The sequence below is a fragment of the Thunnus thynnus genome, chromosome 7 (assembly GCF_963924715.1).
Source record: "Thunnus thynnus chromosome 7, fThuThy2.1, whole genome shotgun sequence".
NCBI lineage: Eukaryota > Metazoa > Chordata > Actinopteri > Scombriformes > Scombridae > Thunnus > Thunnus thynnus.
In genome coordinates, this window is record NC_089523.1 from 28,689,856 (window position 1) to 28,707,443 (window position 17,588).

At 40.4% G+C, this 17,588-nt stretch overlaps 2 protein-coding genes across 4 annotated transcripts in view; one reads left to right on the plus strand and one right to left on the minus strand.

The window, feature by feature from the left end:
• Window positions 1-14,221, plus strand: hnrnpul1 (heterogeneous nuclear ribonucleoprotein U-like 1). The gene is made up of 16 exons (XM_067595338.1): window positions 1-102; window positions 603-904; window positions 1,337-1,621; window positions 1,816-2,029; window positions 2,223-2,296; window positions 3,243-3,382; window positions 3,998-4,097; window positions 4,213-4,325; window positions 4,681-4,947; window positions 5,243-5,365; window positions 5,474-5,602; window positions 9,370-9,538; window positions 10,311-10,574; window positions 10,845-10,990; window positions 11,112-11,330; window positions 13,251-14,221. The coding sequence occupies exons 2-16, from the start codon at window positions 646-648 to the stop codon at window positions 13,365-13,367; spliced, it is 2,619 nt and encodes an 872-aa protein (XP_067451439.1). The 5' UTR covers window positions 1-102; window positions 603-645; the 3' UTR covers window positions 13,368-14,221.
• The window catches only part of rasgrp4 (RAS guanyl releasing protein 4), a 14,272-nt gene continuing 10,583 nt past the window's right edge, over window positions 13,900-17,588 (minus strand). For 2 of the 3 annotated variants that reach the window (XM_067595339.1, XM_067595341.1), the window contains 5 exons: window positions 17,345-17,495; window positions 17,221-17,257; window positions 16,769-16,900; window positions 16,441-16,670; window positions 13,900-15,568 (listed from right to left, as the gene is read on the minus strand). In XM_067595339.1, coding sequence (XP_067451440.1) covers window positions 15,458-15,568; window positions 16,441-16,670; window positions 16,769-16,900; window positions 17,221-17,257; window positions 17,345-17,495 — 661 coding nt within the window. In that variant the 3' untranslated portion in view covers window positions 13,900-15,457. The remainder of the gene's footprint in view (window positions 15,569-16,440; window positions 16,671-16,768; window positions 16,901-17,220; window positions 17,258-17,344; window positions 17,496-17,588) is intronic. The other variant, XM_067595340.1, reaches the window with a different exon arrangement.

Here is a 17,588-nt window from a genome sequence, read left to right on the forward strand (position 1 = left end):
AAGTCTGGTTAACTTCCGGTATGAGGTCACGGCGGTGTCCGTCGCTAGGCGGCGTTACACATCTTCTATCGAGGCTGACCCGCGCAAACCGCTTAAGAGGAGGTAGGCCTCAACGTTATTTGTTTTCTTAATTTGCATTCTAACTATATTATAACAACAACAAACCATGCATTGACTACAGAACTTGCATACTAAGTTAGAGTAACACGCACTGCTTGCAAATTCGCAAAGCTAAAGTTACTTGTCCTGCAACGGTTGTCGGTATGTTAGCTAACTGCTAAGAAGGTTACCAGCGTTAGCCACGTAGCGACAACTTGAAGCTAATAACAACATTAACAAATGCTCCAGTGATAATTCCGTTTTGTAAGCAATTATAGTGTTGGCCGGGGTAGTTATAAGTACATGATTACATGCTTATAGTCTCGTAGTGAAACAAGGGATACATGCACAGTATTCATCCAACGCTGCTAGTCAAGCTAACCAGCTAAAGTAGCCGATTGGGCTGACGACACACTGCCGCGCTACAGATATCGATTTGAAAGTTAGACGCTATGTTGTAAGCTGTACTTGACCGTCTTTTCTATTCCTTTCCGTTTTTATAGCAAACATATAAACACATACACACACACACTCAACAGAAACACAATGAGTGTTGACGTAAAGAAACTGAAAGTCAACGAATTAAAAGAGGAGCTCCAGCGCCGTGGCCTGGACACCAGAGGCCTGAAGGCGGACCTGGTGGAGAGACTGAAAGCCGCTCTGGAGGCTGAAGCTCAGGCTGATGCCTCAGAGCCGGGGGAGCAAGGGGAGCAGGACGATGACTACTGCCAGGACTACCAAGACAACGAAGACAACGATGAAAACGAAGACGGAGAGGACGCCGAGGATGCCCAAGAGCAACAAGGTGAGCCTTATTGATGAAATTTCTCTAAAGTGATATTTTGCGCACCCATAGATGTGTGACTCTTAAGTTGCAGTACAGTTTTTAAATGGGCCATTAGTAAAACAGTAAGTTGCTCAGCATTTTATGCCTTAAGTAAGTTTAAATTACACATTCATACCTATCTTATTCATTTGACACAAAGTTTAAAGACCACTTTTTAAAAAAAAAAAATTGCATAAGATCATTGGGTTTTGACTCCACCTTTGAATTACATGGTGCCCTTAACAGATTTATTATATAATATTGCCCCTTATTCTGACCTAATTCAAATAGGTCAAAGTCAACATGCATATGATAAAATAAGTAAATTATCAAAAAAAATTGTGCAAGTACTACAAGAGTGCATTGAGTTTATATTTTCTGTTACATTTTTTGGATTTCTCTTTTGTGTAGAAGCAGCTGAGGACTCCGGTGATGGTGATGGCGAAGGTGATGTGCCTCAAGAAGATGATGAGGGTAGAGATTCAGGTGGTTACTATGAGGAAGAGGAGGCAGAAGGTGAGCCTTATGAAAGTCAACCAGCCTCAGACTCAGGTCACAGCATGCCTGATTTCACGGCAGACGTCGATATACACAAATCCGAGGAGATGTCAGAGGAAGAGACGAAGACTGTCCCTGAGCCAGAGCCAGAACCAGAACCAGAGCCAGAGCCAGTGCAGAAAGTTGTGACCCAAGAAGGTGATTTTTTTTTCTTTTCTGCAGTTTTTCTCAGCTTACGATGCAATACCAAACATGCTTACATTCTCAACAAAAACTGTACATATGAAACATTAGAAGATATGATTTATTGCAAGGTTGCTCTATTTGATAGCAGTTGATTGTTCGATCGTAAGACTGAACATGTGCCTCCCTGTCATCGTTTATCGTTTTAGACATTAAAGTGGAGGTCAAATTGGAAGATAACTCTGAGGCAGCTGGAGACAGCGAGCAGGATATTCGTGGGACAGAACAGCAGCGTGGGCAAGATGGAGCTGGTCAGGCCGAGCAAGTCAAAGTGGAAGCTGATAAAGGTGGACAATACGGCCGCAAGAGACCATATGAGGAGAGCAGGGGCTACGGCTACTATGAGCACCGTGAGGACAAGAGGTATGTTGATCATGGAATTGGAAGCATTTTAGGTTGGTTTTAGCTGATGCTTTAAATCAGCACAAAAGTACAATACACCAGTAGTAGAATAGATGAAATGTATATTCATTGACTGGTCTGTTTTTAGTAGGAATTTTGTTAATGAAAGTGTCTGTAATGGCTGTTAACTTCATACTCTGTTGATATTGTTCAGATCCCGCACACCACAGCCCCCTGCGGAAGATGAGGAAGAGAACATTGATGACACCCTTGTTACAATTGATACGTGTGAGTAAAAAGATCAAAGCTCCGCCCTCTGACTGTAAGCCAACTGGACTTTATTCTTTAAGCATTCTCCATGAGCCTCTCCCTCCTTTCATTTCAGTTCTTTAGATTACATTTCAGTTACTGGTGTGTCATGATAGTTAAATGTGTGAATACAATAGTTATATTTTCAGGTACATAACTATAAGATATTTTTGGTTACAACATAAACTGTCTGTGGTGGTGGTTGATGAAGACAGATTTGGAGGAGTTGTGATCGCAGAGCAAACGCTAAGTTATTCACTGACCATGGTTCAGAGAGGCCGCTGCTCCGATTTTACTGCACAAGAAGTCTTTGATCAAAGCCGTTTCAAGTGACACTTAATCTGCTTCCCCCATACAGTTGTGCAGTTTAGATTAGAACAATGCCACAATTAATCATCATATACGCTTTCGGATTTTGAATCTAAATCTGCAAAGTAACTAGTAAGTGCAGTAAAGAAGTGTAGTTTACTTGCATTGTAATGGAGTGAAACTATAATGTCTCACAATAGTTTAGTTGGTTCAGGATGAAATTGCAAGTACACCCAGTCAATACAGTGCTGAAGCAATTTTACTTAGACATTGAAATATAAGTATTTCTTAACTTGCTGCTGTACAACCCCTATGTGTTGAATTGTATCTTAGTGTTTTTTTTCTCCTTTTTATCTCTGACTTTCTCTACAATCACAGTTTGCATTGTTTTTCATATTTTTATCCATACTAACATTCTCTATGGTTGGTTGTCTTGGTCCGTGGACACTGTCTGTTCAATATATTGATCTGTATAGTGAAACGTCTCAGTAAGTTGAGCATTGTGCATGGAGCCAGTGACGACTAACCAGAGCCTTGTCCCAGCATCATCTGTGATAAGATTTTTTTTTTACAAAGAAATACAAATACATTAATATCTGTTTTGCTATCTTTTCAGACAACTGTGATCTGCACTTCAAAGTGTCCCGAGATCGCTACAGCGGCTATCCACTGACTATCGAAGGCTTTGCTTACCTGTGGGCTGGAGCACGAGCTACACATGGTGTCACCCAGGGTCGTGTGTGCTATGAGATGAAGGTAATTTACACATGATTATATCAATCTTAATGACAGACGTATGTTTCACACACACAGGCAATAAATTGTCTGTGCTGACTTCTGTGAAAGAGGTAGGGCTTTCATCTGGTGAAACATGGAGCGTCTGTAAATATACTTTTTGTGTATACTGTGTCCACGGATGACATAATGGTCCCTGACACATGAGACAGGCTGTATGTATTTATTATTTTTGAAACAGCGGATGAGAAGCTCTTTGTTTCTCTTATGAACATACACTATCTTTACATATAAGCATTACAGTACTTTTGTACAGTACTCTGATGTCAATGTAAACAACCCGCGGTAAGAAGATGTAACCATCTTTACACATAAAATAAAAGATTTCAAAACAATCTAGGCAAGTCATCCTCATACAAATGAGGACTGGAGATAACATCACAAACACAATCATAACACCCTGTTATTTCGCAGAACTTAGGAAGTTGTACATGTCAAAATAATACACAATGACATTGAAGTCATTTGTTTTTACATTCCATCTTTAACAATAGCTTCCTCCTTTTTTATGCAGCACTGAATACTCTGAATCCTCTCTAGGTTTGTTTTTGACCTGACACGTCTTCTGTTTTTCAGATCAATGAGGAAATTCCTGTGAAGCACCTGCCCAGTAGTGAGCCAGATCCCCATGTGGTCAGAATCGGATGGTCCATCAACCACTGCAGCACTCAGCTCGGTGAGAGGATCAATTATCCGAATGGTCAAAATGATGTTAAGCGTGAATTGGTCTTTGCTGTAACCAGATACTCTATTCTTAAATAAAAACAATGCATTTGATTGTCATGTTTTAGGTGAGGAGCCCTTTTCCTTTGGATATGGAGGAACAGGAAAGAAATCCTCTGACTGTAAATTTGCAGACTTTGGCGAGAAGTTTGGTGAGAATGATGTCATCGGCTGTTACATTGTAAGTAACGGTAACAGTAATTCAACTGATTTATCTTTTAACAGCATCACATATGGATTATTAGGAGATGAAGTATTGATACACATGACCTTTGTCTAAATTGCTGATCAAAAATGTACATTTCACAAAGAAAGAAGAAGAAGAAAAAAAAAGTTTAATCTTTTAATTACCAACGATTTAAATTTTTCTTTATATTGCAAAGCAACTAAGTGGAATTGACATCAGCTTAATTATTTCATAACTGATTTTCTGTTTTTCAAAAGATTTATTGAAATAATTTCTCATAAGTCTTTTTATTTGTACAAGTAGTTGACCGTTCAGTATTAATGAGTAAAGCTCATGATGCTTTTTTCAGGACTTTGACACTGGTAACGAGGTGGAAATGGGCTTTTCCAAGAATGGAGTGTGGTTGGGCGTAGCTTTCCGGACAACCAAGGAAGCGTTGGCAGGCCGTGCCCTTTTCCCTCATGTCCTGGTGAAGAATTGCGCTGTTGAGTTCAACTTTGGACAGAAGCGGGAGCCTTACTTCCCCCCGCCAGAGGGATACACCTACATCCACAATATTGAGATGGATGACAAGATCAGAGGCACTAAGGGACCTGCCAGCAAATCTGAATGCGAGGTAGGAAAGCAGTGAAATTATAAAACAAAAACTGAGTTGTGATGCACCTAAATACACATAAAAGTGAGTTAAAGTGCCTCTAAAACGGACTTCTTCAATTTCAGTTTTAAAAAACTGATCAACAGAAAAAGTTCTTAAATTTACAGAGGAATTACATGCAGATCAAATAAATGAATCAACTGAAGTCATGTCTTTTTATGAGAACTGGACTAAGGGAAAATATTTGATTGACCAGTACAGTTATCAAGTAAAAATGCTCGTTCAGAATTAACCAATTGACTTTGTTCACTTTCAGATCTTGATGATGGTTGGCTTGCCTGCCTGTGGAAAGACTACTTGGGCTATAAAGCATGCGGAGACTAACCCTGAGAAGAAATACAACATCCTGGGCACCAACGCCATTATGGACAAGATGAAGGTTGGTTTGGGCCACCACCCTCAAACAAACAAAAAACAAACAAACAAAAAAACATTCACAAACAGTCACACAGTCCATCATTGCCTCATTTTACTATTTATTCCGCAGGTGATGGGTCTGCGTCGCCAGAAGAACTATTCCGGCCGATGGGATGTTCTGATACAGCAGGCCACCCAGTGTCTGAACAGGCTGATTGAGATCGCTGCACGCAAGAGGCGCAACTACATCCTGGATCAGGTACTGCCCTCCCACCCACACTTTGCTGATTCTCACCACAGTCAGTCAATGTGCCCTGATGATCACTCTCTAATTGACTATTTATTTATCTTTCAGGGGGGCTCTGTGTATTATAGAGTAGAAGAAGCATTGATCACTCTCTTGTCACTTGCTTGTCATGTATTGTAACAGAAAATGATTAATGGCTCTCATAAGTGACAGAATATTTCATGTTTTCATCCCTCAGTATATTTGCACTTGCTATTTCTTGTCATAATACAGTATTGTTTGTCTTGTGAATTTCAACAATGTACAAGTAAACCATGACTATGTAAAGATGTTGAGAAACAAGTAAGCTCTGACTGGTGAGTAAGAAAAACACCTTCTGTTGCTAATTTCATAAGACAGAGTTGATAGCTTTTTTAAAAGCTATTTTTAAGTGAGATACATGGAACTTTTGAGTGTGTTTTTTAATAAATTGACCCTGAAGGTAAGTAATGACTAACAGTTTTTAGATTTTCAGAACCTTGTGATCAGCAAATGTGACGAAAGGTAGGTGGGTCTGATGGTGAAACTGGGCTTTTCCGTGGATACTGTGAGTATTTGCAGGTGGGTTATATCTGTCTGTTGTTGTCTTGAATGGGACTAGAGTCCGTATGAAGATGAGGTAAGTCAAGGTAAGTATGGGGGGACCTGTCAGAGTAGGCTTTTTGTTTTGTTTTGGATGTAGCATGCTCTTGTAGATGGTAAGTGTATCAGATCGATTGTGCTATAACAGTGTTTACTGCACATCGAATTTACCGTTAAAATAATGACGATTGTGCAAGAGGTGTGTGATTTGTAGATAGTTATTAATGGAAATGTTAGGTTACAAGCGGAATAATTTTTTCCCCTGAGTTATCGGTAATTTTGGAAAACATTGAAGGTGTTAAACAGTGAAAACACCTCTAAAAGCTGAGTTGTTCTGTGTAAACCCTTAACTGTTTCACTATCAAATCACAGTAGTTACTAAATTAGTGAAACTGTTATTTTGCATCACATACAGAAATGGTTCATGGTACTTTTAATAATTATTCTATATACTAATTGTTGTTTTGATTATAAATATTAAGCCATTTTCACAAATGAACTCTGGACAACATCTGTAGAATCAGATCCAGACATTGTCGCGTATGTATCACACAGCAGGAGATTGTTTTTGTCAGACGCGTTCTCACCTACTGGAAATACTGCGTTTGGTTAAGGCGAGGGGTGGTGCCTGGGTAGAGCGTGCAGGAGGCAGGACATGATGCAGAAAGAACGTCACAGGAAGTCCCCTCTCCTGTTAGTACTAGTTTCACAATGGACCACTGGCATCGGTGAAGTCAGTTGAATGTTCAGTCTGACTGATTCACACATTTGCGTTCACACATACAGCTCCTCCGGGTAATGTCAAGAACATTTCAGCCTTGCAGTGCATGTGTGAAAGGGGCTTTAGTCTGACATTAATTTACAGAAATGTTTGAACTGTAGTGCGTTTTGGACATAGTGTTGTGTCATTTTGTGTTGATTATCTGTTGATCAAGATAGAAACTACTGGTTACTGTCGAGTGAACAGGTAGAAACTACTGGTTACTGTTGATTGAACAGGGATGTTGTTTGATTGCATTGGTACTTTGTTGAGTTTTGGCAGTTTGAATTCTGAGTGTAACTTGTAGCTGAGCCTAATTTATTGAATGAATCAGAACGAGTTGCATCAATGAACATCTTAAGCCCTTACAATATAGCAGACCAGAGATGGTGCAGCTAGTGTGGCTAAGCTTCACAAATGACCAGTAGTAGTGTAATCACAATAATGTAAATTTAAAGGACTGATTTCTATGTGAACGACCCAGGCTGGATTTTCTGCGAAAATCAAACGGAAGTGGCGTTTTTGCGCGTTCCCAAGTGCTTTGCCTGTCCTGCTAATGTCAACAAACAACTAGCATAACCACACAACTAACTGGGAGTGAGAGATGCTTTGCTGAAACACAATGCAAAACATAACGTTAGAGATCTTTTATGTAATTATGAGAAGTGTGAGCGAGGAAAAAGGAAAAGTCTCACACCACAAGCACGAGCATGCAAGCGCGAGCACCAGGATGTTGACTGCAGCTCATTTAATGGCCACAGATGTCACTAATGAGAAGGAATTTCTGATTCCTACATATAGAACCTTTAAAGATTCGCTCCTTACATATAAGGACTATAAAAATGTGTGTCTGCTAAGATTTTAACCTCATTAAAATCCACCCATTCTCAGTGTTTGTGCACTGGAGGCTTCAAGTTTCAACATCACACTTGCAAGTTGCATGCTGGATCTCGATTTGCTCCAAGCTAGTGAGCACAATTAATGCTTGTATGTACACGCCATTAATTCAGATCTAAGGTGAGCACAGAAAAAGATGAATGCGCAGATGAATGAATGAACAGCCTTCTGGTGTCAAACTCTGCATGTACATCATTCTGAGCAGTGAACGTCAAACAAAAAGCAAAACCCAATTTTGATTGGACGTGGGGGGTTAAATATATATATATATTTTTGCATAAATAGCATTTTATACAATTTGATGCAGAAATGCTCTCTAATTTGATTAAGAATGCATCATTATTGATGTTCCAGTTATCATAATGCTCCAGAAACGGCTGATACCAGTGTGACTAACTCAAGTGTGGCATGGCAGAATATTTAAAATATTTATACTTAGTTTCAACGTAACCAATAAGAACCGTGCAGCACCTCATAATTTATGACAAATAATAGTTGATGGCCTGTATTTGCATGTTGTTTTTTTTGCTTAGACCATTTTTAAATGTTGTTTTTAATCAAAGAAGAAAAAAAATCTGCACCTGGATTCTGTAAGAACCAGAATCAATAAGCAGAACCCGAAACGGAAAATCAAAAGGATTGTTTATGCTCGATCAGGACTAGTGGGTACAAGGTGTGGCCTGACCGCGTGGGAAAGTGTTCATAGTCGTTCCAATCAGCCACATCTTGAAGATGCTGTAAATAGTCAACTGTTACAGAAAAGGGAGGGTGAAGGTGTGATATTGTTTAAATGTGGGACGCACATTTTCACACACTGAAATAGTTCAAACGCAGATTCTTTTCTCACCTCTGCACAGCCAACCAATCGTAACGGTGGGGAGGGGGAGGAGGGGGGGGAGCGGGGTTCAACCGTTTGACAAGCAGGGCACTTTTGGAAAACATTACAGTGACATCACACATTACCATGTAGTATTAGCCTCACTCTGCATTTAGGATATTTGTACTGCTCTGCAAAAACATACATAGATAATGAATGGTGATACAGACCGTAGATAAAATGCACACAGTTGCTGAAAGTAGAATCCAGTAATAGTTAAAATTTTAAACCTTAACATGCAGCACATTCTCATGAAATCATCACTGAATACACACAATAACTTCTTACATATATATTCTCATTATTGATTGATCTGAAACTCATATTTTTATGTTGCTGGGTAAATCAGCAAACACAGACAGTCAGTTTTAGATATTTGTGGGTCCCCCTCTATGTCCATAATTAACATTCATCAGCAGGCACCGGACACCCTGGACGCACAAACCGAGGTAAGTCTGTGGAGTGACGAGAGGCCATTAGTACCTGAGTAAAAACGTAGACTGACATCCAAGCCAAACCTCTCTCACTTCATTATTGCAGGGTTCCAGCTTCCTTCCAGTGGAAAGCCAGTACAAGTAAACAATAACAAACAAGCTTCTACTTCTTTCTTGTCACCATTGCTAGACAAATGTATATGGATCAGCAAGGAGACGAAAAATGCGTCCTTTTGAAGGTTTTCAACGCAAGGCTATTGTAATTTGTCCCACGGACGAGGATTTAAAAGAACGAACATTAAAGCAAACCAATGAGCAGGGGAAGGATGTGCCCGATCATGCTGTTTTAGAAATGAAAGGTAGGAATGCTGTGGAAACAACAAATAAAACACCAGATCTACTTTTTACTTTTTTCTATGTGTTGTCTCTAAAATCAAACTTGGAAGATGCCCCCTCCCCCCTTCCCCCCATCATAGCCTTTGGCCAGATATCAGACCTGGACATTTTTTTAAACAGTCCACATGAATTTTGATTCTTTATTATTTTTGCCCTCTATCTGCCACTTGCCATTCAGCTTACCTATAATGCACTGCAAACTGAGACATGGGCCTGGTTGAGGTCATCATATAGTAAAGCTAATATTGCACAATTGGCCTCCATGAAAATGATCTTTCCTAATGGAAATTTACAAGCAGTCACGCACTGACGTTGTTGGAAGTTGATTTGTAACCGCATTACATCAGGAGTCCTTGGTTTGCAGTGCTATTTCCTCTTCTCACCAACCTTCTAGTTGTCCTTTTTGTCCCCCTCCCCACCTCTACTGAAGTCTCCTCCCTCTCCCGTGTCAGCTTAAACAAATGTTTCCTCCATGTTTCCCTGGAGGTAATGTTTGTTCCCTGTATCCTGCCATCTGCTTTCATCTATCTGCTCTTAGTTTCTCTATGATTTACACTGCCCCTGTACGTTAGTAATTATTTTTCATTTTGTCTTCCGGTGGTGTGGCTGCTCTGGTCTTCACTACAACCCCCCCCCCCTACCCCTCTCTTTCTCTCTGCCTGTCCATCCGTCTCTTGCTGGATGGGCTGTCTCTCTCTTCTCCTCCTCCTGTGGTCACCTCTGTCACTCTCCAAGCCAACTTTACTCTCCCTGAGGCTTGCGACTTCCTGGAGGCGGTGACGTACATTGAGCTGCAGCGCGACGAGGCTGAAAAGCTGTTGAAGCAGTACAATGAGGAGGGCCGCAAGGCTGGCCCGCCGCCAGAGAAACGCTTTGACAACAGGCAGGGCGGGTTCCGTGGCCGCGGCGGTGGTAGCTTCCAGCGGTACGACAACCGTGATGGTTCCCGCGGTGGTTACCAGAACCGCAGTGGAGACGGAGGCAGTGGATACAGAGGAGGTGAGCGGAGCAGTTGACAATCATATGTTATATATTTCTATTCATCATTTAAAGCCCTTCAAGTCAAGCATGTTTCCCCTGAAAGATAAGTTCCCAATCATCTTTCAAAAGTGAGAATATTGTTGAATAATACTTACTGTTGATTTAAAAAGATCGCCACATGCTTAGCTATGTGATTTTAATACAATAATACATGAGAGGCACAACCTGAGGTTAGTGTCTTAATACAGTAAAGTGTATATTGCTATTCTAACATTGTTTATTCGGCAGGCTACAATCGTGGCAGCTATAACCAAAACCGTTGGGGCAGCAGCTACCGTGATGGAGGCTCTGACGCACGCGGTGGATATAACCGCAGCCAGCAGTCAGCGAGCTACAATCGCCCGGCTCCTTACAGCAAGGGAGGATACAACCAGGTACTTAATGATGACCTTCATGTATGAAATTTGAGATTTTTTTATTATTATTATTATTAAAACAAGCTAAACTTCATAGTAAATTAATCTATTCTCTTGAACTTTTTTGCTTCATTTCCAGGGCTATAGCCAGGGCTACAATCAAGGGGGGTACAACCAGGGCAGCGGCTACAACCAGAACTACTACAGCAACTACAGTCAGTACCCAGGATACAGCCAGAGTTACAGCCAGACACCTACCACTGCACAGACGTACAACCACCACCAGCAACAGCCACAGCAGCAGCAACAGCCGCAGCCGCAGCAACAACAACAGAGCTACAACCAGCAATACCAGCAGGTATTTTAAGACTTTAACCTTTTATGTACATTTGAAAATCAATCGTAAATGGGTTGGGGGGGCGGGGGATTAAGGGGGCTGTCAAAGGGCATGGATCTGTGCAAGGCAGGGCTAGGTCACTAAGGCCATGTTCAGACTGCCAGCCCAAATCTGTTTTCTGGCATATCCAGATAGTATCCAGATTGATTTTAGAAAGTCTAGACAGCAAAAAAAAAAACACATGAAATGTCATTTTTGCAAGTCAGATTCAAGCCACATTTGGAGGTGGTTTGAAATGAGATTGCAATCGGATTTCTACAGATGTGTCTCAGCCCGGAATCAGATATCAAAATGTCTTTTGCGTCACTCGCAACACGACATACAGCAACATCAAATCCAGTGTGTGGGAAGTGCATCAAAGCAGCTGAGCAGAATCCATGCTGCTACTAGCAGAGCAGTACGGAGGACGACACAGAGAGCAACAGCTGATTGTGCTACCAAATCCATTAGGTGTGTTTTTAGCTACAGTTTTAGCAAAAATATTTATTTTACTCAACGTGCAGGATGGAAAGCAGGAAGGTGTATGGTTTTTAAAACTTTCTCTACCACGAAAACTCGTTACCGCTGTGAAACTGGGCCAACATAGACATCTATTACAACTGCAATGAATTCATGTTGACCACAGCCCCTGTTGTCTATGAAGGTACGCATTACTGTCTGACACATTATTTTAAATACTACCCAAAACTGGCAGGTTCATCTCTCTGTCACTGTCCACTGTCCATTTATTTCAGTGTCTATGGACAGACGCTGAAATAAATTGTCTGCTGGCACTTTGGGGGGGATGATGGATCTCCATTTCTCATGCTTTCGTTTCGGAAAGCTGCGTCACCAGCGTACATAGTTACTGACGCCTACGTCGTTACCACAGCAACCCATGCAGATAGGTTGGTGATGTCTGGACACCAATCTGATCTGATCAGTTGAAAATAACATAAAGTCCGTCTTAAAGATCTGATTTGAGAAACAAATTTGATTTGACTGCAGTCTGAACAAAACCGGAAAACCCCAAGTTGGCTCGCTAACACTATGGACAGTGACAGAGAGATGAACCTGCCAGTTTTGGGTAGTATTTACAATAATGTGTCAGACAGTAATGCATACCTTCAGAGACACCAGGGGCTGTGGTCAGCATGAATTCATTGCAGTTGTAATAGATGCCTATGTTGGCCCAGTTTCACAGTGGTAACAAGTTTTCGCGGTATAAAAAGTTTTTAAAAAACCATACACATATATTTTTGCTAAACTGTGGCTAAAAACACACCTAACTGATTGGCAGCACAATCAACCGTCTGCAATGGTAACAAGACAAATGCACAGACAGAAATACAAGTTAACACAGTCACAAACTTTTGAAGGTGCCTTTAAAGTCTTCAGGGGCTGTGTAATGTTTGACAGAAGTATAGCCATTACTTCAACTTGTTTTACAAACCAGAACATTTTTTTCGATATATGTAATGAAATGAAACAGGCGACGCCAGACACCAGGGAGATGCCAGACAAACGTTATAATTTTTATGCTGAATTTGGAATATTACCTATATATTGCAGTGCTTATCTCAACACATGGTTAATTGATGTTTGTGCGTTCGAGTTGTGTTCCATTCCTCAAATTTGGGTTCAAGAAGTCGACCCTGAAGCGCGGGGGGAGTACAGTGGAGACAAAAGCAACACCCGTGACAGTGGCTACACCTTAAGTTACGGGTCACTAGGTTCCTGTTGTGGAAAAGACTTATTATGGGTGGAGTATTTCTTCTGAAAGTTATCCACTGTGCTTTGGGGATATGCTAAAAAAAGAAAATGTGGGGGCAGTTTGAGAAGAAAAAAAAAACTTGTAAAAATGTAAACACTCTCTCTGCTTGTTTTGTTTCTCCCCTCTAGTACGCTCAGCAGTGGCAGCAGTACTACCAGAACCAGAACCAGTGGAACCAGTATTACAGCCAGTATGGCAGCTACCCTGGACAGGGCAGCCAGGGCTCATCTTCAGGTTCCCAGTAGCTTTGCCCTGCACCTGCACCTGCACCTGCACCCACCTGTGTCCTAAACCCCTTCTGACCTCTGCAGAGAATTACTTTTGTACAGTTCCACGAGTCACCCACCACAACTGTCTCTGTCTGGTTTTAACACAGTAGCCTTCATTCCTCACCAATCAATGTACACATAACCTGTATACAGTTTGATGTCTTGTCATTTTTTTTCTTTTTTTTACTGAATGAAGTCTTACTTTAAGCAGTGACAGTGAGGTGGTAGATGATAGGTATCTAAACATTAATGAATGTTATCTATTATGCATTGAATGTGGATGTCTGTTGAACTGCAAGCTCCACATTTCCTACAGGTTGAAGAGGTTCATTGTATATTTCTAGGATGCATAGCGTGAAAAAAGTGACAGGGCAGAAAACTACAGCAAAGCCTGAAATAAGTTTGCTTGTTTTTGAAAAGCTTAACAAAGAACAAAATGCATGCTTTTTACTTTCATTACCCGTTTCCTCTGTCTTGCTCGTCATTTTTCAGTTACCAAGTGAGCACATTTTATTTACTCCCAATAGAATTCAAAACATTATGGAACTTTTTTTTTTTTTTTTTATAGATGTTGATACTGTAGTATTTAAGCGTTGATCCAGTCTTTGATTGATTGAGCAGAATATTTTGCCACTCTTGTTGAGTAGTTGTATGTGCAGGGTTGTTTTTTTTATCCCCTTGTGATTGCCGTTCATTAAGTCCAGTAGTTTAAATCCTGTTCTGTCAAACCCATTTTTTCTACCTAAAAATGAAAAATCTGATTATGACCAGTTACCCAAGCTGTCTGTATTCTTGTCTTTATACAATAAATGCAATTGTATACGCCTGGAGATGTTAATATTGTCTTTTTTTTTTCTTCTTCTTCTTCTTCTTCTCCCACTGAGAAAGTCAAACACAAACACATACTCAATGATTTGTCATTCTTGGTGTATTTCTCTCATTTTGAACTAGATTGAAATCGTGGATAAGGAACAAAAACATAAAAACAAATCTCTAAAAGTAATTGCTGATTTTGGAGCGTACGCATAGTTCCAGTGCAGTCCTGCTGAACCTTGAATGAACTTTTGAAAACATTTGCAAGTCAAAAATGTCGTCAGGGCAGGAAATAAACTGTTTCTACTGGTAGTCACAGTGGATCATGAGTTTTGACTTCACAAGCTCCTTTTTAAACTATTGACAAAGCCAAAGAAGAGGTTGGATGAGTGGTAGTAATATAAATAATGCTGAATAACTTTCTGGAAATTAAAAATGCCTAATTAATCCAGTGAATTAAATTCCTGACAATGTAAGGTAACTCATCACATACATGGAGAAATTCAGTAAATCCAATATTGCCACAAAGAGGCCCTGCTCAGTGTTTTGCAACATTGTCATTGCCTAATACAACAAGATACTAAAGGCATAGATCCCTTATAAACTGTATAGTAATATCTACTTGTTGGAAATTGGTATATATATATACTATATAAATCATCATATCACCTGTTCCTAAGTCAAACTAATTGTGCTTTTAGGATTCTGTGCTGGCTTACTTTCCAAACTTGTGAGCAGGGTTTTCAAATATAGCTGCCAAAGTTATTATTAATAATCTGTTGGAGGTGGTTAGTGTTAATTTCCTACCCTGGATTTATTATGCGTATATATATATATATATATATATATATATATATATATATGTAGGATTTCATGAAACCCTTTTGTCTGTCTGTAGGTTGTCATAAACAACATGGTTTGAGGTTGAGAGGAATCTTAGCACCAGAGAACCAAGGCACTTGTTCTAGAAACAGATGAGGTGTTCATAAATTACAAAAATCAGAAATCAGATGTTCGAAACCTAAAACAATATGTCAATCTAATCAGGTTGACAAAAATAAAAATTAAAAACATGGCAAAACCATTAGCCATATATCCAGTCCATTTATCATTGCTGGTACACTCTCAGTTCATCAGTTCAGTTCAGATCAACACCAGTCACAGAGACATGGCGGTGTCTTCTCTATTTGTCCGTGTGTGTGTGTGTGTGTGTGGGGAGGGGGGAGAGGGGGGGAGGGCGTTAGAAGACGTGGTCAGTCCGGCTCTCTGCTCTTGTCTTTGTAGAGATGCAGCTCTTCCATCTTCTCCTGCAGGAAGGAAACAGGCATGGAGCAGCCCCGAGTCCTCTGTGGCAGCGTTCTGACCTGTAACACGGGAGACACATTTATCATCAAGAAAACCGCTCTACCGCACATTTATCATCAAGAAAACCGCTCTACCACTTAGTTAGAAGCTGTATTTTACTGTGGGAAACCCCCCCCCCCCCCCAACCCCCCCCTTTCAGTTTCTAATACGAAAGCTTTCATAAAGGCTTGTTTCACCTAAATCACCAAAGATATAATCTCACCACTTGAACTGAGATGTAAAGTTAGTTTTATATACAGATAAGGTACTTTAAGAATTTGTTGCACAATATGCGTACATTATAATGTAGTTATAAGCAAGATATAAGTGTTTATAACTCCTCCTGTGGGCACCCAGAAGTGGAGGGTGATGTATAAACAGATAATAAACACAGTTGTAATAATATAAAATAGTTATGATTCCTGACAATTCCTGACAGGCAAAAATCTGACAACAAGAATAACTTGAAAGACGCCTCAATGATAAAAAGATTACACACATAGTGGCTTTAAGTGGTTGGGCTGTAACGGCAAAAGTGTCTACAAGTTGAATCTTGCCTTTAGTACATCAGGGAAATGTGAACTACAGATTTTAGTGTGTCCTCAACAACCATGTGAAAATACTACATTATAGCAAGGACAGGCCGAAGTAGTGAGCTTATACTCCTGGTGTATAATATTGGTGATTGACTTGATTATTTATTAGCTCCCGTAGCAGCAGGTGCAACTGCTTGAAACCCTTACTGTATAGTTTCTTTACCTTTGGAACGGGATCTCCCATTGAGTCAATCAGGAGATTTAGACAAATTTACAACTAACTGAGCATTTTGTGCCCTAAAAATAGGATCATAGGGTAGACAAGGTAAACAAACTCTGTCTTTCTGTATGATCACCTCGTAAGTAGTCATGCTGCGTCTCACCCTTCTTTCTGGGGACGCGTGTACGAGAGAGTTGTGGTTGAATCCCCTCCTGTCCCTTTTCTCAGGTGTCCATATGCCAGGATCTGTCTGAGTGGAGCGGTCCAATTGCGTTGAATCACTGGTGTTAATTTTCCAAAGAGGGGCGCCCTTGTTGTGTTCTGTCTCGTTACTTTGGGGGAAAACGAAAGTCTCCTCCTCTGAACCTGACAGGGAACATAAGACATAAGTATATTGGGTTCACTGTTGTTTTACAGACAGGGAATTTTGTGTGTTTACTGTATATAACAGAGAGACGACGTACTCCAGCTGTTGCCCTTCGTTCTTGAGTCAGGCGCGGGGGTGCATGGGCAGGATCCGGTTGTGTTTTTATGCTTTTTCACACACTCCATTCCCACCAGATCTCTGCAGTGTCTGTGACAGTTTATCCCACAGTCTTAGAGATAGAAAAGAGAGAAAATGTTGAAACTTAAAACGTCAGCATTACTATTTAAAGGATCAGTTGACTTTCAGATCTAATATTTCAATGCTTTGAGCACCATAAACCAGATAACCTTCACCTCAGTGGCAGCAGAAATCTCAGAGATAATTATCTGGATGTCTAAATACCACTGGGGGTTAGTGAGAAAACATGGGGTTTTTTTGTAATTTGGCTGAACTGACCCTTTAACTTTTGATTTTATATGGAACTTGCTCATGAATATGTATACTCTGTTAGACAAAGCAAGAGGTGAATGTTTGTTTTTATGATCTTACCTTTACAGTGGTAGCCCTGTTTGATGACTCCCCACAGCTACAAGAGGGCAGATATTATATATACGTGATATCACAGTTTGATGTGGTTATATATAGCCAAAAAAAGGAAACAACGGATACTTACAAAGCCTCCACAAATATCACAGAACGTTGGCCGTTTGTATGTGGTTTCATGGAAGTTATGCGCGTCATTGAAGTTGTAGCCCAGCTTAGCACATATAGACATTCCCCTCATGAAGTAAGAGGTGATTTCTTCACGGCTGATTTGTCCCTGCCTGTGCAGGAAAAATTTTCCAAAGCGCAACACACAAAAAAAAATGAGTAAGAGTTGACGTTTGTACAAACAGTTCGACAATTCATGTTGTTTC

What these genes read in the sequence shown, in the direction of transcription:
- hnrnpul1 (XM_067595338.1), top strand. Translation starts at nt 646, where the DNA reads ATGAGTGTTGACGTAAAGAAACTGAAAGTCAACGAATTAAAAGAGGAG. An exon ending in GTGTGTGCTATGAGATGAAG is followed by an intron (nt 3,383 to 3,997) that starts GTAATTTACACA and finishes TCTGTTTTTCAG; the next exon opens with ATCAATGAGGAAATTCCTGT. An exon ending in ATGTCATCGGCTGTTACATT is followed by an intron (nt 4,326 to 4,680) that starts GTAAGTAACGGT and finishes TGCTTTTTTCAG; the next exon opens with GACTTTGACACTGGTAACGA.